At 47.5% G+C, this 24,688-nt stretch overlaps 1 protein-coding gene across 4 annotated transcripts in view; it reads right to left on the bottom strand.

Moving 5' to 3' along the window:
- Window positions 1-24,688, bottom strand: part of LOC135908381 (uncharacterized) — a 397,530-nt gene that overhangs the window by 82,694 nt on the left and 290,148 nt on the right. Inside the window, exon 1 of one of the 4 annotated variants that reach the window (XR_011514619.1) lies at window positions 7,392-7,924. The exons of 2 other annotated variants lie outside the window; for them this stretch is intronic. Coding sequence is in view for 1 of the 2 variants with exons in the window: in XM_070539005.1 (XP_070395106.1) it covers window positions 9,920-9,964 (45 nt within the window). In the remaining variant the exon portion in view is untranslated. Of the gene's footprint in view, window positions 1-7,391; window positions 7,925-9,919; window positions 9,965-24,688 lie in introns of those variants that run through there. One more of the 4 variants, XM_070539005.1, reaches the window with a different exon arrangement.

Raw genomic sequence — 24,688 nt, forward strand, 5'->3', positions numbered from 1 at the left:
TGAAAGAAAAAAAAGAAGCAGAACGTGGAGTAGATCAAGAAAAGAGAGGGGGAAGAAAAGAAGGCACACCACAACAAATCACACAGTTACACGCAGAGTACGAGCACTACAGACGAGTCCATCCCCGAAGTTAACAAGACAGAGAGAGAGAAGTAATAAGGGAAAGGCAGGGTTAACTAGGCTGTGTCCAGTAGGCTACCCTGCTCTGGGGAAGGGGGAAAGGGGATTGAAAGAGGAGAAGGAAGAAAGAAGTTAACATTTTGGCACTGTTACGCACACAAGCGTTCATCACTGAGTCACTCTCAGGCGGTCATACAGGCTGGTGCATTTCAAGAAACGCACCAGCGCCTTTGTGGCCTTGCACGTAGCAGTCGCACGAGAACATGGGCCCGTGATCTTCTCCTCTGTCGCGGAAAGAATTCCAGCACAGCTATGTGAGCTTCATATAGAGCTGAAGAACGACCTTTCGGAAACTAGCAATCGTTAAGAAAGCAGGACAAAGGCAACTCAGCGTGCGGAACATTTTTTTTATGTGTGTGTGTGTGTGTGTGTGTGTGTGTGACGCTCTCAGCTAATCCTGCAAGTTAGAACGGCTCCATTCTCCCATTACAAAGACTCAATATTACGCCACACGAATTGCACCCACAGAAGCCCCCCCGAATCCCACGCATAATAGAGAGGCGATCCGCCGCACAAAGCGCAGATAGACCATGTCGCAAGCCGACTCCGCAGCTCAGCGGCTCTTCGACAACGAAAGACGTAGGCCGCGTGGTTAATGCGAAAGAGACGTCGCACGCACAGCGAGAAAGGTGAGGTGCATGAGGCTTGCCAGGAGGTGTCGTCATACATGTGCACATTATAGAATGCAGCCAAGCTGCCGCAAGCACACGCCCCCAAACACACAAAAAGTAAGAAAATAATTAAAGGAATGAAGTATAACGTTAACGCCATCAAAATGCAAGCGTCAGCAATTAAACTCACTTTCCCCTATGGACTAGATGAGCGAAAGAGCGCGCACGCTTGCGTAATTGACAAAACGGGCGCTCGATATATAGACAGATACCGGTGGCTAATTCGCACCGAGCGTGAGGTTCTTAACAGCACGGCGTGTGCCAACACTGTCGTGAGGCAACTTGTGTATTTCTGATGGCCTGAATGCGAGGAGAGCAAAATGCGGTCTCTCTCCCCTCGTATTTACCTAAGCGCACTGGAATCGTGCCACCTCTTATAGATGTTATATTTTATCGAACGCGCGCGGCGGCTAGCAGAAATAGAGGGAGGCTGTCGCACTTTTACGTAAGCTCTAAGTGCATTGCCTCCATGCGGCACGTGTGCGTCTCGACGTACGCGGGGGAGAACTAACGGGACAGGACAATTTAGAGAGAGAGAGAAGGGAAAACGGAAAGGCAGGGAGGTTAACCAGACTGAGTCCAGTTTGCTACCCTACAGGTAGGGAGGGGAATGGGGAGTGAAAAAGGGAGAGAGAGGACTTAGGTGTAGGACGATTTAAGCAATTGCCACGACAAGTGGGCTCTCTTACTTGGCCCGCTTGGCAGACGGGTGCAATCGTTTGACAGTGCCGACCAGGCCCACTGCAGATGTATTCAGAGGTTCCGACTAAAGTTGGTTATGCGGAGGTGAAAGTTGTTGATTTGAAAACAGTACACAATTTTAAAGAATACTACTGGAGGGACTACATACATGTATCACCAGTAGAGATACGAACAAATGAATCCGCAAATCGCCCAGAAGCTTAGAGTGCGCACTAAAGCTGTCACGAACGAAACGGAGTGGTGTCGTTTTCCTGAAGTAATGCGCATTGTGTGGTGTATAGGCGAACTTAAGAGGATTCTCCCAGTAATTACAAGGTCGCGTGTTAGAAACCCACCTGCGGCGCGGCCGCGCTAGCATGGGAACGAAACGCAGAAGCGAACCTGTACTTACATTGCCCTGTGTGTCAAAGCACGTTTGGTAGTCAGAATTAATTAGAAGCACAGCACTGCGGTGTCCTTAATACTTACTGCGCACTTTCGGGACGTCAGAGCCTTTAATCTGAACTTGAAGGGATGCGGACTATGCACGCCCTTCGTTTTCGGCATGCGCCACTGACGCGTTTCTCGAGCGGTCAATTTACACGGGGCGTTCTCAACTATTCGTGTATACACGTTAAGTCGTTATTCACTAACGCGACCCTACTATATCGTAAGGCTTCTCTTGGGCATTACGGAGACATGCACCCGTAAGAACCTGTTCAGTAATGAATCACCCCTGTCTTATCCGCATTTATTAGCGGGGCCAAGAATATTTAGTGGATAACCAACCTCAGCATGCGGACATACGCGAAAGCGTGTGCGTTATCTTTCGTCATTCGCAAGCGTAACATACGGGGCGATCAGTTTTAATTTTTACCGGATTTTTTTTTATGTCGCTTGTTGCAGGGGCTCTATAACGTAAAACTATTCCAATATGTTTTTATTCCAATCTCGGGATGTCAAATGTGCGTAACCGCCGACGCAAGCATCGGGCGGTGACTGGCAAGGTGGTCTGAACAGACCAATCAAAAGCTCTACTCGTTCATAGGAGGTCACTTTTGTTTGCTTGAAAAACGGATAATATTGCCTACACTGAACTGCTTGTCTTATCTAACTGGCTGACAAGAGGCGAGAAACACGCTTAAGTGGAGAGGGATTCAATGGGGCCGAGCCACTGCACTGAAAATCGATAACCGGATGAAGAGGGTGGTGCCGGCGTCTGCGACTGGTCCGCTTTCCCTTATTTAGCTTGCAGTGGCTGGTCGAAAATCCTGGCGGCATGCAACGGAAGCTCAAGAATGACGCTAAAACGAATCCTCAGCAAAGAAGAGTTGGCAGAGTGAGGTCGTAAACGTGCCGAAAGTGCTCGACAACGCTACACAGCCACGCAAAGAGTTTTATTAGACGCAAATAAACCCATGCTCTCCGGCAGGTGCGAGTAGCCAGTGTCTGAGCGATCGGCGGCAGCCATATTTTATTCCTTTCGGAACTAGGAAGCCTACGGCTATTCAGAAGAAATTTCTTTTTTTTTCGGCATATTAATGCATCTTTAACGCGTACACGTCACTTTCACGCGGTGAGCTTTTGCGGTTTTGTGTCGTCGCGCGACAGGCAGGTGAAGTGGGTGCCGCCCGAAAGCTTTTCACCGATAGCTGATGGCTAATGGCGAAAAGGCGTCGAATCAGAAATAACAATTTTTCTTTTGTTCGGTCAAATCATGCATGATCAGTGTGCACACGTCATATCAGATGGGGAGCTATCGCGGTTTTCATGACGTCGCGTGATAGACAGGCGATGTGGGGGTCGTCCAAAAAGGTTTTGACCAATCGCGGAGGGCTGAATAGACAATTGGAAAAGCTTGGAATAGCTTTACGTTATAGCGCCCCAGATAACGCGATTCTAGTCCTTGAGCCGGATTATTCAGAGAGGCGGCCATCACTTGCCCGAGAAATCGAATCACATATTCGGTTAATTAAGAAATCCACTAATGAACTTCTCAATCGATTACTTTGCGACAAATATTGCGATTTACGAATTGCAGCCGATGAGTTTGCAAGGCGTATACACTTGGAATGATTTCCAGAATGTCACCAGTTTGGAGATATGAGCCATAAGGTCGCCGTAAAAATGCACTGTTCTATTTACAAAAAAACAAAAAAACGCTGTTTTAGGCACTGCAGCACAAAAGTGACCGGAACGCCCATGTGTTTCGTCACACACTTTGGGAAATAATATCTCGAAACTGGTGGCATCCTGGAGATTCATTTCAAGTGAATACGCTTTTCAAGCTCGCCGGCTGCAATTGGTAAATTGCAATATGCGCCGTAACGTGATCAATTATAAATAATTAGTGATAATTTGTTAATTAGTTGAATATGCATTTCGATTTCTCGCGCTAGTAAAGTCAGCCTCTTCAAATAATCCAGATAAATGACAAGCATTACGCTATCTGCCACAGGCGATCTTTAAAAATTCCGGAAAAGTTAAAAACGATCGCCCAGTCCGCATACATTGTGGTCGCGCGCAGGTTACACAAGCCAATCGCATAACCGAACACGTTACAGTGCACAAGAGGACGAGGCTCTCGTGCTGCATGACATGCAGCTGCATTATCGGAGTTGCTACATTAGAAATAGAACAAAAACAAAAGTTCCACTGGCCCGACAACAAGCCCCGATTTAATTCCTGCAGCTCCTACAGATGCTTCCCCAAACGCAGCGCGGTCGGCAGTTGCAACTCTCCACTGCATCTAAGGTGGTTCAAAGCGCGTCGTTTTATGCGCGCGCATAGACGCGAGCTCACGCGCTTTTGTATAAAAAGCGTGCAGCGGCATCAACGCACGCAAAACAAGAAAGTCGATGTTATAAAAACGGCACATCGCAGCGAAACTGCCATAGGGCTTTAAACTGCAGAAACTGCGAGCACTGCGCACCGTTCCAGCAACCGCGTGCCAATGAATAAACGCTGCACGGAATTATCATGCGGAGACCGAAGTTTCGCTATCCCTACACAGCCACTGCACCGGTGGCGTTAACGCCCAGCCGGGGAGATAACGAGCCGTAAATTCTCCCTTCGGGCGAGAAGCAGTGAACGCACTTCAATGGCAGTGCACACATTACAGTGCAGCCTTATCTCCGCGTATACGCTTCGTCGTTCGCTTTCCAATCTCTCTACTTGCCGCCGAATCGCTTCTCAGAACAAAAAAAAAAAAATACGGCTGCGAGAGGAGTGGATCATAATGAATGGAAACCACTATCAGGTACATTAAAACTTGCCGATGAAAGCGAGATAAGAAATGACACGTTGGGAAAACAGAGACGGTAAAACTGGGCGGGTACCACTGCTCGTAAATACGTGCTATCACTGCTGATCAAAGCAGGCCGATCAAGCTTTAAGCGTGCACTGCGGCTCTGGTTACTTCACTGACGCTGCCGCGTTTACGCCACCTGCCCCCTTTGTCAAGCAGCTTCCGGCTAGCCCTGAAGCGCACGGCGGCATTGATTCAACGACGTCGGAAAGCAAAGGATACCAGCCTTAAACTAAACCTGCGAAGATGATCTTTGGACAATAGTATAGCAACGTCCTTCTTAGTTTATATCGTGCGTTGCGCTGCTAAGCCGGCGATTATCGCGAGCGATCTTCGACGGGGGCGAAATGCAAAAACGCCCGCGTACCATGCATAGGGTGCACGCAAAGAAACACAGGGGGTCGAAATTCATCTGGAGTGCCCCCACTACGGCGTGCCTCATAACCATATCGTTTGTTTGGCACGTAGAACACCGTAATCTTCAGTTCATATTGCCCAGGGCCTCTAAAACACTTCGCCCTGTTAGTCTATACAAACACGCATACTGGCCATATTCGTTGGCATTTGCTTGCGTTTGCTCTGGGCCGGTATTTTGCAGCGATGCCTTTTCCGATTCTATTCTTTTTCAGACTTTTCGCGCTTGGCCAGTGGTCAGAGCGACGGTCTGCCCACATTATCAACGGGATCGGGCGGCCGGCAAGTACCCGGCAAGTACATATATCTATATGTAAGACAGAAGCTTCGGCTGGCAGTATAAGTTGCTCTTATCAGTGCGGTAGATCGCGTTTGCACGTACTCTCAGAATTAATGTTGGGCCTCCAGCAACCGCACGGTCCTGTTACTGCTACCGCGGAAGAAGCAACGTCGCTTTGAATGCCGAAACACGAGCGCTGCGCCAAGGTACGCAAAGTGCCCGCGGCTGCTGATTACTGCTGCTTTACCTTTTCAAAGACGGCGGAGCGAGCGAGGGAACTGTGCGGTATAGGCACGGTACGGCAGCGGATCTAAGCTTCGGCATCGCAAGCGCTTGTCAACAAGGGAACGAGAAGTGAGCGTGGCACAGCCTCCAACAGCCGAAGTTCGCAAATAGAGCCTCAGTGTGTGTGTGTGTGTGTGCCTGTGTGTCTGTTTTTCCCGGACTTGTTCCTGCAAGGCGTGGTTAGCGCTTCGCTAACCTAATTTGATGCGGCTCCGCCGCAGCTCGAGTTTCTCGCTTGGATGTAGTGTAGGCAAAGAGGGAAACCGCAGGCTGAAATAAAAGAAAAAAAGAAAAGTAACTGAGAGAGAGGACGACGACCCCTTTTAGCCACGCCGGTCACAGCCTGACGTTTAGCGGGCTGAACCGCGTCAAGGAGAGCGAGAGGACGAATCAAATGTCTAGCCCGTGCGACCAGGAAGCAGCGCCACCGCACCGCACTGGCGACGACAACTGGAGCGACCATGAATTGAACGACTTCTGCAAAACGCACTACATACATTATGCAGAGGCATCCCTTTACTGCTCTGCGCCGAAATCGCGCAGAAAGTGGCCAGGGAGCGGGCGCTCATCAGTGTGCGAGCAGAATCTGGTGCGAGCATGCAACACGCGTGCACGGTTGTGCGGGTTTGCGTATGTCCATGCGTGCGTGCAAGTACTCGGGAACTGTGCATTGGATGCACGTTAAAGACCCCGAGATAGTCAAAATTAACCAAAGGTGGCCCACTATGACGTGCCTCCTAACCAGATCGTGATTTTGGCTCGTAAAAACGCAGAATTCGACTTTTTCCCTTTTGCATGCACGTGTGTTTGCGTATGTATGCGTGCGCGCGTACAGGCACGCGCCTGACCTTATCTAGTTCGTGTATACATGCCGTCACGAGTTCTTAAGCAGCAACCACATGCGACGTATTACCGGATTTTCCGTGTCACGGTGCCCGGCGATGGCGGGTTTATTTTACGTCACGCAGCAGCCATGTTAATTCTGCGATGTTCCCTGCATGGCAACTGCGACACAGCAGTTCAGATTCAATCAATCAATCAATCAATCAATCAATCAATCAATCAATCAATCAATCAATCAATCAATCAATCAATCAATCAATCAATCAACACCTAAGCCCTACACTATCGGCTTACCTAACAACCTAGACATAGCGTCGGGACGTAAAATGGGATTATATATCTTATAAATGAACACTTACAACAATAAAGCAGCCCGGGAGATCAAACTGCAGGTTATCTTGATGGCTTTTAGACTCGGACAGGCCCAGGCCCATTGTTAAACGCGGGTAGTCACTCATCTATTTCTCACACGGTGCCCGGAACTCGCCTAAGTGATATTAAAGAAAGAGAGAGAGAGAGAGAAAGAGAGAGCGGACCAAGGTGACACCAAATCATTGTCGCGAGCACTGTGAACCCACGCACATGAAGCGAACGCATGGCAACATTGCGTTGGCCTGAGCTACAATGCGTGTGTAGTATATATAGCTAGGGAACGACGGTGTCGGTCAAGCGCGTCAAGGCTTGTTTGCGGCTGCGACGCGAATGAACGCAAGACGAAAAGAAGTGGCACCTGAGGTTGTCGGCCGTCCCTCCTCCCCCTTTCGGTAACCACGAAGGGGCCTGCCTGCCTGTCTGCAACAACAGAAGCCCCGGTCGACCGGTCGCCGCCTCCTTCGACGCGAGCTCACCGGGCGAAAGGGCGACCTCAGCTGCCAGCGGTCGCCGACCCGACGACGACGCCTCTGCCGCTGCTCCGTGAATGTGCTTCCTCGGATGCACGCGCCAAGCTTGCCGCCGGTCGTGAAGCCGTGCCTGACTTATTTGACTCCCCCTTCTCCCCATGCAGCGTCGCTTTGTTTTGCTTTGCCTGGCCGCCGCCGAGGGCCCTTGACAGCTTTCACGGCTTAGACTGTGTGAATGCACCTCTTTGTTTCTTTTTTCTTAACATTGCTTTTGTTTTTTGGTACTCTTTGATGGGAGCGTCCGGTGGTGCGTAGCAAACTGGTGGCAGTAAAATATGGTTGCTCCACCCGCCGGCCGCTGCAGCTCGCTTTGTTGTTTGCTTCAGTCGGTAGGGTGCTTAACTGGCGCTTTTAAAATAAGACTAACTGTACTGCTGTGGCTCGCCCCTGAACGTGCACGAGTGGCACGAGATGAGAGTTCTGCACTGCCATAGCATGCTCATGGCAGGGCGAATGACGACAGTTGGTTAGCAAAAGTAATCTGATCTATTTCTTAGTATCCGATTGCTCGCCCACGCACGTGTGAACATGCGTTACAATGGGAGTGGTTTTCCATGAGTTGAAAAAAAAAAGAACAGCAGGACTATATATGTGAGCATTCCGTATTCTTTTGTGTTTTCAGAAGGCCCTGTGGGCTGTGTGAACTTGTTTTGAGGTCGCATGTGCAGATTGTTCAGAGCAGCCTTCGGCGATTAGCCTCTTCTCTCGCAGCTGACTGCGAAAGCGCTTGCATGGTACACTGATTTACACGCAGGTTAAGAATCATCTGTAGTAAAGAAAATTTACCAGAAAGCATTCGCCACTGCGCACCTCGTAACTACAAATGCAGCTTCTGTACATAACCTCCTCCGTCCGCGATGTCTTCATCCACGGTGGTTTAGCATATTGGCTTTAGTTTTTGTAACGTCCAGCACAGATATCGCAGCACAGACATTGCACGTTGACACTGGTCTCTTTGTCAGTGAATTGAGGCCCATTATACGACTCTGCTGCAGAAACTGAAACCTAGCTGAAGAAATATATTGTTGATATATTAGTTGCTGTCATTTGTACTATTTAGTTGTATACGTCAGGTGCGGTAGTGTTACACATTATATCAATGTTGCCATTAGCAGTATCGGTTTATTCGTTTCAGACGCTGTTGTGTCCTTTTGGCTCTTGCGTTGTAATGCTGTTGTGTTTGCATCCGCTGTAGACAAGCTTGTTTTTTGTGCGAACTATGCGCATAAGTGCGCAGTAGTGTGTAAAACAATTCCTTTTTATACAGTCTTCGTTATAGTTAGCTGACGCTATCCGTAGCTTTGCCTGCATTGAACAAATTCCGTGAGATGAAAACTGTGTATTACCCAGGCTTCTGCGACCCGAGCAGCCAAGAAATTTGCTCACCTTTTTAAAATTGTTTTGCTTATCCTGCAGCATATATAGTTGTTAGTTTCAAATCAAAGAGGTGGATGTGCCCCCCCCCCCCCCCCTCGACATGTTACTGTCCTAAGATATTTTGTTCTTACAGCGGCCCGCTTCCGAGTGTCTGTAGAGAGAAAGAGAGAGAGAGAGAGAAGTGGAATGGGAAAGGCAGAGAGGTTAACCAAAAGAGCGTCTGGTTTGCTACCCTTCCACTGGCAGAATGTACGCAGCACATGCGTCTCCCTATACCATAACGTCGGCAGGTGCGCAGAACATGTCTCGGCTATCTCCATCGTAGCCGGAACTGTCGCCAGGTACAGGGTGTACACGGCCCTGCCCACAACTCTCACGAAGACACCGGCCGAGCAGGGAGGGCAACCTCTCGCAGCGCGCGTGACCTAGTCCGTCGCCGGCTCAGATCTGGGGTGGCAGCCGTTTCTCCCCGACAGATCGCTATCTCCTCACGACGTCTCGAGAGGAAACGAAGGCGCTTCGAGAGCGTTCGAAGCGCGCTTCCTCCCTGCGCGGTCATCGCGGACGGCGTCGTGCCCTGGGAGCGCGCCGCCGCGGCACGTGGCAAAAATGGGGCACGCCCGCGTGACGTGTCAGAGGCGGCGATGCGACGCCAAGTCTTTGTTGAGAAGTTCGATTAGTTATACCCATGTGCCAGAGGGGACAAATTTGCCGCCATTAAGAGAGTCCGGGATCTTAATAGGGGAGGAATAGAGATAAGAAGAAGGTAGGGAGGTTAAGCAGAATCACGTCCGGTTGGCTACCCTACACCGGGGGAACGGGAAAGGGGGAAACAAAGATAACAGGGAGAGAGCGGAGGGAAGGAAAGAAGGAAATTGCAGTGAGTTCGCTGACGTGTGTGGCCTTACAGAAATTGCAATTAGAGTCACAAATGGTCGCACAAGCCCGTCGTCCTTAAGAAGCACAAAAGTGTCTTCACCGCTTTTTGGGCCGACGGGCGATGGGGGCGGTGTTCCAGCAGCACCTGCACAGAAAGCGGCCGATTGATCTTAATAAGTTTCTTTTATGCCTTTACATCGGTGACTGAGCTGGCGGCACGCAAGGAAGAGGCATGCAGACGAGCCCGAGGTATGCGCTCAGATCCACAGGCATTTCTCGGGGAAAAAGTGAACAAGAAAAAAAAACTGGGTATCTGAGAATCAACTTTCACATAGAATCACGATAGTCTGAATTACCGTGCGAGCCGAGCACGTCCACCTGTGGCTGGAAAATGCGGAACTTCACGCAACCTGCTTGAAGGCCTCAAATCCCAATTTGTCGTTGCAAGACTCGTGGTTCTATAAGTTAGGTCCTGTTAAAGTGGATGCTAGTTGCGCACTTTAATGACATCGAATGCCCCGATATTGATAGCTGCAACGAATGTAGCAAGATTGTTTGTAATTTAACACTATAGAAATAATTGAGAGGGGGATAGAGAGAGAGGCGGAGAATGGAGCATTAAATACAACGATCTTAACCAGAAAAGACACAGAGGGGAAGGAAAGAGGCAGTGAATGCGTCCACGCCCTTGGACAGACTCACGCTATTTAATGTGCATAGAAAACACAAAGGTGCCCTCACTTCCTACTTAGCCAATGATTGTCTAGTCACCACAATGCATTGACCATTCTGTTCTATTAAACGTTGGTTGCTGGGGAGAGATTGGGGTAGAGAGTACCTCAGCTACGCTATTTCTCGATGTTATACAGCAAAACTAAAGAAATAAATTAATAATCAGAATATTTTAAATAAATGAAAAAGGAAGACGGCAATGAATATAATCACCAGATAACCGTGATGGAACGGAAAGCTCACGCGACATGCAACCTCTGTCCGTGCCGCTAAGCAAATGCTTTACACAGATTTTTTTTTTTTTTACGAGAGAAGGAAAACCGAGGGGCTCGATTTTGTTGTTGTTGTTAATTTCGAGCGTATAAAACCAGCAGATAACGAAGCCAAGGATATGGTATGGAAGAAAAACTTTATTCAGTATAGCATAGGGGAAAATTGGCTGTGACTGAATTGATGTGTAGGAAATAATGAAGAATAGGAAAATTCAAGTGCATGAAGAGATCACTAGTGCCGGCGGTGGGAGCCGAACCCACAACCTGCGTTCTTTACATTTCTTTAGAGTTTCTCCGTTGGTGCAGGAGTCCTCCACGTACTAACGCTGATTCGACGTTGACTTTCAGTGTAGATCAAATCGAGGACAGAAGTAATAGAATGCAAAAGAAGCTCCATACAACATAAACACGGTGTCAAAACGACGTCTTGCAAGGGTTTGCACTTGTTGCTTTCTTTTTCGCATTAGAACTTTGCTGCAACATTACATTTTTCGGCCCGTATCGTTCAGCAAAACACTTGGCGTTTTTGCCTTTCATGGTTCGTCCAGATAAAATTGAAACACCCCCGTTTGCGTGCGTACTTCGCGACATTGGAGAAGCGAACTGCCGCAGAGGCGATGTTCAGGCTTGACCGTTCTCTGCAACCAGGGTGCGTTGCAAGGTTGGAAACGGTAAAGCTAGGGAAACGATGAAGCATGTTTTATTAGAATGCGAAGAAATCTGCCCAGCGGTTGATTTGGGCATCTCTGGCCTCCTTCAAGCCCTTGGGTTGAGCGAGAGCAGTTGGGAAAGTAAACATGCACGCAGTAGAGATTAGTAATCGGCGATTAAAATATTGGTGGAAGAAAAGTAGGGAAACGACAAACAACCGAGGCGTGCGAAAACAAAGTTCGCAATAGGGGTTCAGAAAGTTTGGTTATGGGAGTTCATTGTGTTTTTTTCCTGTATTAATTTTTTACATAGGCAGGACATTAAGCAATATAATAACAGGAGCTTGGTGGTGAGACCCACCACCACGTCCCAGAGGGAACGATCTAAGAAGGGGGGAAGACAGGAATGCTTGATAAATAAATAAATAAATAAATAAATAAATAAATAAATAAATAAATAAATAAATAGCAATAAATTCAGCGGTAAATGCGTTAGCATTACGTCGTACCTCTTTGAGGTCCCGGATTGGTGCTTTAAAGCACTTTTACCACATTGCAAGATATATATGTATATATACCTTGCTATGGGGTAAAAGCGCTTTATATATATATATATATATATATATATATATATATATATATATATATATATATATATATATATATATATATATATATATGTTCGCATGTGTATACGAACCTGCGTGTTCGCATACACATGCGATGTTATTACCACTTGAGCTACCGCGGCTCCGTTTTCCCACCCAATATCTCGGGTATTAACGTTAATCTTCTACTCCTAAACTTGGGAGTGTTAGCCAGCGCCACCTCTCACGGCCTTTGCGGCGGATGGGGAACACCCGCTCTGCCGGAGGCGTCACGTGTACGTGAACTTTTTGGGTGAAGACCACTGGTCAATTGTTTGTTGGTTCCCTAAGATAATATATATATATATATATATATATATATATATATATATATATATATATATATATATATATATATATATATATATATAAATGTATATTCTATTTTCTAAATTTCCCATTCCTAATGTTAACGCAATAAATATAAGTGAATAAATAATTGGCAACTCTCAATGCGGCTTCCGGTGGATTTCATGACATGACATGGTGTCTTCTTTTTGACATAGGTACATATGGAGATGTGAAGACATGGTGATTTTGAAGGTGTCCCAAAGAGCAAGAAACACGTAATGAATTTGGCTGTTTTCTGGCGGAAATGCTAAGTACGGCGAAAGACCGCCAAGGAAACATGTCCGACGAGTTTTAATTGATTTAACTTCACTCTTCTTTGTTAATTTCTCATATTACCTCCTGAAACGCGCTCAGTTGCAATAATTAGCATAATTCAACCTCGTCACTTGCGACAGCACGAATTTCAGCACCATAGCGTTTCGAAAATTTCTGAGGGCGCCATAAAAGGAGATAATGCCCTGTTTATGCGTTTGAAAAGGCAACCTCATTCCTTCTTCTTAAGTTTCGTCATGGACCTTGCGGGCTATTTTTGGGCGCTTACTGAAGCCATGCGCACAATACGCATCGCATTGCACACCGACGCATCCACGCCACAGCGAAAGAGATAAAAAAAAGGTCGCGACCTCTAATTAATTCCACTCGGAGAGGCAACGCCTCGCTGCCGCAGCTGCTGTATAATGCATACCGCCCTCACAACGGGGCAATAACGTCCCGCGCGGGCGCTGTAGTTAATAACCGTGATTTTAGCCCATAAGGTTGGAAGAGAACGTGGAAAGCGCAGCTCGGACGCTCTCCCCCTGCATACTACGCCGCTCCTTTCTCGGCACCCCACAGCCGACCGCACCGTTTTTCAGCCTCCGGCAACTGTGTGCCCGAAACCCGCGTTTCCAAACACTTCCTCCTATGTTGCAATTTCTTTCCTCCTTTTCGGTAACTGCCCATCCGACGTCCAGTAATTCAAAAGCGACCGCGTCTAAAGGCGCCCGTTCTTGCCTTGTTTCGCCGCTAAAAATGGCGTCTTCAGTCACGTGGACAGAGAACCACAGCCGTTGTCTTACGAGGCAGCGAAATGAGAAAGAAGGAAAGAAAGAAAGAAAGAAAGAAAGAAAGAAAGAAAGAAAGAAAGAAAGAAAGAAAGAAAGAAAGAAAGAAAGAAACGTCGTTTCCAAGGTGCAGCGTAGAGGGGCGGTAATTGTGCGTTTAAGCAGTATTTCCTGAGCTTCTCTTCATATAGCCTGAGTGGGGGTGTGCGTGCCCACCGAGCGTGGGGGTGAGCCCGAGAGTCTGAATTAAGTAAGCTCTTCGCCGCTAAGCTGTAATCGGCGAAACGACGAGCTCGTCTTGACGTTTTTATGGGCACGCAGTGCTTTAACTCCAGCCCCTCTTTCGCTAGCGCGAAATTTATGGCCCGGGCACGTCGTGGAAAACCGAATGAATGCCGGTTAGCGCATATGGCCGGCTTCTTAACGACTGCGGAGATTTTAAAACAAAGTGTCTCATTGTAATTACACTGCGGGCGCTGGTCGATAGTGGCTTACACCACTGGTCAGCGATGTATAACTAGAGGAATTCGTTTTCTATGCGTTCGCCGCCAGGTAGACATGTTATCCGCGCCTCCCTGATGGCGTCTGTGCGCACTAAATCCCTTGAAGGCGGGCTCTGCGTCATTAGTCCTTGCTTGAAGCGCGCTGGTACTATAGTCCGTAATGAAGTGAGAGGGCCAGCGATCTGACCTGTTCCGGATATTCTCATTGGCTGCGTTGGCTAAGACTATGCTGTTCTCTTTCAGTTGCTGCTGGTTAGACGCTTCACAGGGTGTTGGCTTCGTTTCTTGTTTCTTTATGAATCGTCTTCTTGTCGCTCGTAATTCTTGTTCTGGACGTTGCGCGAGGTAGGGCTACAAAAGCGCTGCTGGTGTTTCTGAAGTCTGTACATAGGTCTTCAGAAACTTTGTAGATAGCGTTAGCGTGTGTGTGCGTGTGTGTCTGTGAGTGCACATAAGGGTTTCTTTTTATCTGATTGCGCAGCCCCTAATGTAGCATAACCGCCGATATGAGGCATGCTCACATCTCCAGCTTAATATCAAAGTGCGTATCTTCTGGTTGGCCAGAAAAAAAAAACAAAACACAAAAGCTAAAAACAAAACAAAACAAAAGCGTTAGTACGAGCTGTAAGAACTGTCATTTGGTAAGTACGATATTCTTCTCGAGAATTCTAAGCTGGGCTAGTTGGTTTATGTAAACTATTGTATAGTGGGTACATGCAAATGAGTTCTAGTCGGTTTGTATAAACCAATTAGCCGAACGTTGAACCCTCGTGCAGTTCATTCCTTTTACATCGGGCTCTTTTTCACCTTCTGCTTCCTGTGCTCTCTACAATGCGTCATCTTGCAGGACAATTCTTGCGCCAGCGCATCTTCCCTGTTGATATCATTCGTCCAGTCGTCTGTGGTGCTCGCCATGTTGGATATGTTTTCACGCACCGCGGCGCCTCATGAGCTATGGCATTGCCGCTGCTGGACTCAGGGTCGCCGGTCCGATTCTGGGCCGCGATGTCCGTATTCTGTGGTGGGCGGGAAGCAAAACTGCTTAGCATCGACTGTTGGACTTGTTGCTACAGGAACGTATTGGAAAAGGTTGCAGCTCATAAGGTCTACACAGAAGGAGAAAAGGAAGACTCAACTTGTGCCACATGGAAGTGGTTTATTGCGGAAATATTAATGCTTCGAAAGTGCTAAAATCGTCTGTTCTTTTTTTTAAATTTTATTTAATACATACTGCCAACTGCCTCTTGGCAGTCCAGGCAGGAGTGAGTGTATACAAAGTCGGCACTGCAAGTCAAAATAACAAAAACTTGGGTTACAAGGAACCATAAAAAAAGAATGCTTAATGATACAGACTATTGCGTGGGGAAAGGCAGCATGTACAAAATTACAAAAATAGGAAAATGGTGATTCTAAAACGAACACGCTTCATTGCAAAGATTGTGCGGCAGCCACAAATGAATCAACCGAGGACATACAAGCGACTTCTTGCGGTAGAGCATTCCACTCTGCTATAGTTCGAGGGAAAAACGAGAAACGATAAGCAGTAGTTTTAGTCGGTGGCATCACAATCGTTTTGCTGTGCTTGCGTCTGGTTTCTCTTGTTTTATTGAAATTGATGTATATGTCGGGATCCATTTTTGTTTGTTTATTAACGATATTAAACAAAGTTTGTAGGCGATGCAGTCTACGCCGAAATTCAAGCGATGGGAGGCCAGACCGTGTTCTGAGATCAGTGATCGAGACTCGTCTATTATAAATATTATAAATAAATCTAAGGGCTTTCTTTTGCACGCTTTCAATGTTGTTGACACCGGTCTTTGTGTGGGGATCCCAGACAGCATCGGCATATTCAAGCAGTGGTCTAATGAGTGTCGTGTAGGCAGCGAGTTTAGTCCTACTAGTGCAGTGTTTAAGCCGGTGTTTAATTAGCCATAGCTTTCTTAGCGACGCCGAAACGACGTATTGGACATGAGCGTTCCAGGTTAACTTCGAGTCAATAACTACACCAAGATACTTAAGTTTGTCAACCGTCTTAATTGCTACATTATTGATTTTATATGTACAAATTGATGGTGCTTTCTTTCTTGTAATCATCATTTGAGTACATTTTGTGGCATTTAAGTTCATGCGCCAGGATTGACACCAGTTATCGATTGCATTAAGGTAATACTGTATAGCAGTCTGATCATGGGGTGATTGAATGTTGTGGTACACAATACAATCATCAGCGAAGAACCGGCAGCGTACCGGGGAATCAAAGGACAAGTCAAGATAAATCAAAAAGAGAAGAGGTCCAAGTACTGAACCTTGCGGTACACCGCAAAGTACAGGAGCAGGTGAAGAAAATGAGTTTCCTATACGGACATATTGTGTTCGATTAGTTAAATAAGAGTCAAGCCAGCGAAGAATTTGTTCATTTTTCAGCGTACGTTGTAGCTTCAGCTTTAGTCGTTCGTGACAAACACGGTCAAATGCTTTCTGAAAATCAAGGAAAAGCACATCTATTTGCCCGCCGCAGTCCAGCGCTACCATGACTTCATTGGTAATATGTAGAAGCTAAGTAACTGTAGATAGGCCACGCCGAAATCCATGCTGTTTTTCCGAAAAGAAATTATTGTTTTCCAGAAAGCTGCTCAGGTGCTTAAAAACATAGCGCTCCGTCACCTTACTAGCGGTGCAGAGAAGCGAGACAGGTCTGTAATTAGTAATACTGAGTTTATCTCCGGACTTATGAATGGGAATTATCTTTGCTGCTTTCCAATCGTTGGGAAGGACACCTTGCTTTAGACTTTCGTTAAATATTATGTACAGATACTTTGCGCACCACTCCGCATATCTAAAAAGAAAATTATTTAGTATGTCATCAGGACCAGCAGATTTCTTTATATCTATGTTTAATAGGGACGAAAGAATACCTTCTTCGGAAACAAAAACGTCCGGAAGTTCGCAGCCAGAACCTGAAAATTCTAGGCTATCGTCTTCAGTACCGCGTAGAAATACCGAAGCAAAGTACTCGTTGAACGCTTCCGCAATATTCTGGTTGTCACTGGTCTCTGTATCATTCAATCTAATTTTGGTGACCGGGTTCTTTTTCTCGGTTATGTGCATCCAAAACTTTCTCCGCCGGTTCAGGCTTTCGCCATTAGCCTGGGGAACAAACAAACAAACAAACAAACAAACAAACAAACAAACAAACAAACAAACAAACAAACAAACAAACAAACAAACAAACAAACGATTATTTCCGGTCCCAACCATGTGCCGAGTTTTGGGTGAAAGTTAAAGGATATCGTGTGATAACGATGAATCCACAGCCCTCTCACACCGCATGTCTGAAAGCCCTTGTGTTGCTTCAGGAACGCTAAAATTCATCGAATCACTCTTACGTAAGTATGTTGCTATGCTCAACTTGTCTACACCCTAAAAAGAGTTTACACCCTTTCGGTCGTATCTTGTCACACAACAGTAATCGTCATATGTCTTGCCCACATTTCATTTCTTTAACGATGCGAGCCCGGTACTTCCCAGTCACGAACAGCTTGCGCATTATCAGCTTGACACAGCATTCTCCACAGGAAAGTAGCGAGCGCCGAGTTTTCAAGAGAGGAAATGCATGCAAGGCAGATGACGATTATCGTTGTGTGGCAAATATGCGCCTCAACGGATGTAAACTTTTCTTAAAGTATAAACAAATCGAACAGAATCACAACCGTGCACATCTTTGACTTCAACCACCCATGCGGATATTAAGAGGAATGGCCAGACAATGAATAGTGAAAAGAAGCGAGGGAAGAGATATCAAGAGTAGAGGAGGAGAAACAACCTTTTGCTGTGCCGTCGTGACGGTGCAGTCTAGGTTTGTACATGAGCGCCGGCGTCGGAAAAGGGTTGGAGCCACTGAAGAGCTTACAGATAGAAAGTTCCCGTCGCATCCGAAATGCTTCGAAAAAAATATATTTAGAAAGTGAGGAAGAAAGGAAGAAGCCCTCCCAGGATGGGCACGTGTATGATATATATTTGAATACGCGGTGAGGAGGGCGGCGGAATTATGGGGCCTGTACCCACTTGTTAACGTCTCCTGTACGTTTCCTCAACATCACCGCGCCGCACCCCTCGCCACCCTCATGCCGCCGGCTGGCCTGCCGAAGTCCGGAACTTTAGTGGGCCAAATGTTAAACAGCTGTTCGGACCTGGCGGAGACGGGATGCGCCATACGGTGCCGGAGCGAACCGAAGGATACGGGGAATCCGAGGTCAGCTCCAGTGTGAATGTTTACCTTTCGTTCTTTATGTTCTTTTCTGGACTTGTTTTTTCTAGCCCTTCTCAGTCGGAACTCCCCCCCCCCTTCTCTCTATCTATCTCCCTCCCTCCCTCCCTCCCTCCCTCCCTCCCTCCCTCCCTCCCTCCCTCCCTCCCTCCCTCATCACTTTTTTTTCAGTGCCATCAGCCTTGATTCTTGTTCTATGCTTGTCCAGAAGCCGCAGAAAAGCCTAACGTAAAGGCACTGAGGCGGTTGTTAGCCTGATTACACTTCGAGGTGGTGGGCAGCCTGTTGTTGCAATCTGAGCTCCCCCCCATCCCCCCACTTCTCTGGGGGCGGGTCGGCTTGTTCACCTGGATGCCCTTGCTTGTCTTCAAGATCACGAGTCCCGTTTGAAATACACTGCATATCACGGATGCACAACTTTGATCAGCTCTGCCTCCCAAGCTATAAATTAAGAAAGAAGGGACGCAAGGAAAAAAGAAAGAAAGATCTTGCACGTGCCGATGCCTAAGTAAACCTTTCAGCTTTATGTTTTGGCGCCGCGTATTATTTATTCGTAAACGGTAATTATAGCTACTCGAAAACAACTTTTTCTCACGACGAAAACGGCAAGGTTAGCCGTGGCAGAAAGGTATTACTAGGTGAGTCACCCACGGGACAGGGAAAATTGATGTTATTCGCTGTTACTTTATGGGTTCCAGTGCATATACCGCACTTCGACAAGAAACAGCGCGAGGACCCGCGAAGCATTCACGTGTAGGACGAGGAATGACTACTGAACGTTAGTCGGCCGCTCACGGTTTCAGGAGCTCCGACAGCTGGTTCGGGCAGCGGGTCTGCGAAACCACGAATGCGGACCTATAGCCATAAATTGCAATCGTAGTAACAAACGCCGTCATGAAGAGACTCCTGCGCGCGCTAGCCAGAACAAAAGAGATCGCACCACCTTCTTTCACAAGCGCTTGGTAACACATCGTGGAAGCAAATTTTACCCTGTTGCAGGAAGCACCTCTTCGGATGATTCGGGCTGGAGTGGCCGCTGCGCCATCTGTTACCTGGGCTTGGAGATCGACAAAATTCGACCAAGGAACGTGCGCCAAGTGCTCGGCTCCTGTGGCCAGATGATCGACACCTGCTTTGGCTACGTCCTGGAACGCAGACGATCAGGCGTACGTTCTTTAGAAAGATCACAATATGCAAGCAGTGACTCTGCAAGTGTCTCTGTAGCGCTTGCGTGATCCTGTGCGTACACTATAGGACACATGCAGCGCTATGTTGCGACCGTTTGATCAGTACGTGCCTCGTCTGGTCGTGACTCCAACTTTGTTTAGTCCGTGCCCCAACTTGTGCGTCACTCACAGCGATCGCTCAGAGGCTGAAGCAGTCTATATTGCCCAGCATGTGCTCGCAGGTTCATTTCTTAATCCGTGGCGCCCGAATCCTCGCTCCAGGGAAGGCAATGCTCTTGCTTACCTCATGGGTCGGAAGTGTTTACAGAGCCGGAAATCTTTATTGCGGTGACCGCATAGTTTGATGTAGGAGAAAGGCAAAAACTAGGCGCCGTAAACAATTAATGCGAAGCACGTCTCATATAGAGTCGCTGAGTTTCTTTGGGAGATTGTGCCAAGTCAATGAATGAATGAATGAATGAATGAATGAATGAATGAATGAATGAATGAATGAGGCGCTCTTTGGCCATACCTGGCCCTTGCGCCACTAAAAAACACACATTCATTAAATGAATGAGTGAATGAATGAATGAATGAATGAATGAATGACTGAATGAATGAATGAATGAATGAATTGTTCTTGTGTTTTTATCGTCTACGTTTACGTTTCACAGCGAGGCTTCACAAGCGTGTTTCTACGTCGCCCAATGAAGCAAGTTGTTGAAAACTACAAAAAAATAAGACTTCATAAAAATGGCGACACTGTCTCAGCGCAACGCTTCTGCGCAGCACAGTTACTTGGATCTCGCACCACTGCGAAGCACGAGGTCGCGGGATCAAATCCCGGCCACGGCGGCCGCATTTCGATGGGGGCGAAAGGGAAAAAAAACACCCGTGTACTTGAATTTAAGTGCACGTTAAAGAACCCCAGGTGGTAAAAATTAATCCGGAGTCCCCCACTACGGCGTGCCTCATAATCATATCGTGGTTTTGGCACATAAAGCGCCATAATTTATTTAATTAACTAAATCAAACCTCGCACTGCTCATCGGAGACCACGGGACCCACACGCCATTTACGTCTCGTCAACCCTCTTATCTCGAATGCCGATTGCCGTGTGCATGCTTGAAAGAAAGCAAACATTGGATTGGTCAGAAGAGTCGCGATTATGATGCTGTTAAACCTTCTACAATGCCCTGCATTGTGTGGTCACTCCATCGCAACCTACACCGATCAGCGATTGATGCGAGAAATCGCAACGATGTGCTGGCCTATCGGTAAGCCTCTTTCTCAATGAAGAAGCCCTAACTGTTCACTGCAGAAGACGGGAAGGGAAATATTGTTGCGAAAAGAGGAGAATAGCAATTTCAGCATTGGGATTTTCCACAAGGAGTTGGCGAGGTCTCTGCAATACTCAAATGCAAATCGAGCGCCGGCTTGTGATTTACCGCACAAATTTTTCTTCAGGCACTGGCATAAATCCATTGCGAGACAGACAGGTAGCACATAATAGTGTTTGGTAGGTAGCACATAATAGAAAAAAACAAAAGCAACACGTTTGAAGGCCTGTCAAGAGAATTGAGTGAGTCATACATTCATTCATAACACCAATTCCTCTAATGAAGCAAAACCTAGCGTAACTACTCTCCGTTGTTGCGTAAGCGACGCTGAAATTAGCCACAAAGCGAAGCATCGCTATATTTTTATGCACGAAAACAGTATTGTTCGGCCGTTGAATAGGAGAAAGCCAGTGGAAGTCTTTGTTTGGTCTCCTCGAGGCCTCCGTCAGCACAGATGCGGCGAATGCGGCTCCTGCCAAGCAGGCTCACAGGACCTCTGTGACTCACAACGGGATACCCGGAAGGGGCTCCATTTTTAACTCAAGCAAATAGCTGCATCGGGGAACAATACGTCGGTGTGAAAATCGCTGCCGCTGTGCTCCGAGTGACAGTTTTGTTTACTCTCGGCGCCTACACTCGCGAGGGCGTCGGAGAGGGGAGACGAGATCCCTAAACGCGATGCTTTTAGAGCATTGTGTTTACTCGCATGAAATGTTTTAGCACGGGACAGAAACAATAGCATCGCAAATTGGAAAGCGCGGTGAAGTCTCAATGCATCAGGTCACCGAGCGCTCCGACGCCATGGCTTATGCCAACATGATCCTATACATAGTGCCTTCAGTAGAGTGCTTATGCATTTGTGCTTTCCAACAGTATACAACTCCCTCAATTTTATTTTTTTACTTCTCCGTCAGGGGCTCGTTCCACGCGTAAACAACTGCAGTGAAGTGAGAAGTGACTCTAAAGAAGCGCAATATGAAGAAATAACGTGACTCTAATGAAAGCAGCTTCGTTTTGTGACTCCATCATGGCCCACCGAGTCCCTGTGACTGCGCTATCACGCCTTCCCTAACTTCTCAGTGCCTATATGTTAAGTGTGACTCTGCTCTGCTTAACACATTCTTCTCATCGTTTCTTAACACTTGTTAACATTTCAAAGTTAGCCCGCACTTGATCCGTTCTGACGACTTGATGCTCCTTAACACAAGCGTTTTTCGGAATGAGACCACCGCAGTCGTGATTCGATCCAGCGACTCTGTGCCCTGCAGCGTAACGCCTAAGCCTCTGAGCCAACGCGACAAGTGGGTTTGTGAAAAGATAGTTACAGGGACGTACTCGTTGCACCCCAACTGTCGTGCTGCATGAAGATTATTATTATAGCAAGGGACAATGAAATTGCTCTAGTATCGCCCCAATCTCTAACACTGCAGCCACTACAATTATATCAGAAAGCTCGGCGAAAATTCGTCGTTACACGAAGAATCCCAGCAACGAGATCCTAAGTTGACGCTGCTCCATTTGGCCCAGTGTTTGTACATGGTGTCAGTGGCTTCTGGAAAAGTGCCGGCAACAGCCGCCCGCCCGCCCGCCGAGAGACAACATTTTGGTGACAGATCGTCTGTCCCAGTTTGATTTATATCTCACTCGGAGGACTGGCGAAAAAGCCACAGCGACGCGATCAACGCCATCACGTGAGTACTCGCAGGGCGCCACGTCGTCGCGCGACAGTTGGTGTTGGCGTCAGGCGAGGAGGAATAACTCCAATCGGAGGAGAGACACTCGTCTTGTTTACCCGCTCCACGGCGCCCGAGGTCCACGTGACACATGCTGCGTCTCCTCTCAAGTTTCCCACCGCTCTCGCTCAGGTACACGAGCCAATGCTCGCATTGTCAACATTCAGGCACCGAAATAGAAAGCTCGGCCATCTGCCTTGACCGCAGCCTCTGGCGCCGAAAAGCATGCAAGCCTGGTGGGCGGAGTCATCTGAATGGCGTAAACAGAAGCGAGCTACAAGCAGCGAGTGTGGATTTAGAAAGGAAGCTCTCAGTGGCCATCGACGTTCTAGCCGAATAAATGCGCGTATCATTAGTCTTATTCACGCGGGCACCAAATATGTTGCAAGATGCAGAGCACCTGAGTAGTTCCCATGGGAGCATTCTAAATCTCTGAATCAAAGACAGTGCGACCGCTTGTTATATCTGCCTACGTAAATTGCAACCGTTGCACAAACACTCGTTCCTTCTGGTTTCCTCTGGACAGGTGTTTTTGCGTTTGACGAATTAAGGGGCCGTTCAGCTTACCAGAAGTGTTAAAAGAATTATACCCAGAATTTTCAACTAGCCCGAATAAAGCCCGAGGAGATAACACTCCCGCGAGAAGCCGAAACACATTCGGACAGGTACTGCGACGATGGGAATAGAAACGAGTTCTTGTTCTCCTCGGAGAGCGCTCCGAGTGCAACAGGTGTGCTAGACACGTCGTCTGCGAGGCATTTATAAAAGGGTGAGTCACAGTCGCAGTATAAGCGCTCCCTGTTGCTGTCCTAGAAGGACGGCTGGCGAAATAGGCCATTCATTGTGCGTCTCGCCACTGCCGTCGCTCGTTCCCCAGAAGTGCACGAGGACATATCAAAGGAATGAGAACAAAATGATACGTCGCTCCTACAGGAAAGGCTTGCCCATTTGGCTGTCGCAGCAGTTAAAAAAGTGTAAATGCCCTGACGAGTGAAAGCGATCTCTCTCTCTCTCTCTCTCTCTCTCACGCACACACACACACACACACACACACACACACACACACACACACACACACACACACACACACACACACACACACACACACACACACACACACACACACACACACATGCGCTCTCTTGTAAACAAAAGTGCAGGTAATGTGCGCTTCTTCGGAGAACAAATGGATATGCGGAGAAGAAACAAATGCCATCATTACACCGCACATAGATTTAGGGGTTATGAAGTGAGCTCATAATAAGTCTTTAATTTCTCTATCTGCCCGTCAAAAAGGTGGGAATGTGCTCTTAAACCCTTTCAGCACGCGTGTACTTTCTGCGCAATGTGACAAACAAAAGGAGAAAGAGTGAAAATTAACGGTCTTGATTGCATAGAGAACAAAAAGAGAGAGAGAAAGAAAAAGGGGGCGGAGGGGTAAGTATGCCGTATTCCGAGAAAGCATGCAGTGGACAATGGTAGCTACTGCTCGCGCCAGCGGTGTCATCTCGTAACCCACCCCAATATCAGCTGACACGTGCATCTCGTCGGCCGGCCGCTCAGACCCTATAGGGACGCAGTGAGCGACAAACTCACGTTGAGTCATAAGAAGCCAACAAACACTGACACCAAGGACAACACAGGTGCTTAATAAATGAAATGAAGAAACAATAAATTGATGGAAATAAAAGTGGATGAAGAAAGTGGATTAATAGCACTGAAAGTGGATGAAAAGACGACTTGCCGCAACTGGGGAACGATCCCACAACCTCCGCATTTCGCGTGCGATGCTGTAGCAGTTGAGCTACCGCGGCGCCGTTTCCCTGTCCACTTAGGATGAGGAAACGGCGCCGCGGAATCTCAATCGGTACAGCATCGCACGCGAAATGCGAAGGTTGTGGGATCGTTCCCCACGTGCGGCAAGTCGTCTTTTCATCCACTTTAATTTCCATTAATTCTTCGTTTCTTTATTTCATTTATTAAGCACAAGTAATTTCACCTATGTTTTCCTTGGTGTCCGTGTTTGTTGGCTTCTATGATATGACTAATAAAATCGGGCCCCTCGGTTAACCCCCTTTCTTCTCGTTTAACTCACGTTGAGGTTACTTTTCCAGCGTCGCACGTCCAGGGAGCTTCGTAAGCTTTTGTACAGCAGCCGTCGGCGG

The sequence above is a fragment of the Dermacentor albipictus genome, chromosome 5 (genome assembly GCF_038994185.2).
Source record: "Dermacentor albipictus isolate Rhodes 1998 colony chromosome 5, USDA_Dalb.pri_finalv2, whole genome shotgun sequence".
Lineage (NCBI taxonomy): Eukaryota > Metazoa > Arthropoda > Arachnida > Ixodida > Ixodidae > Dermacentor > Dermacentor albipictus.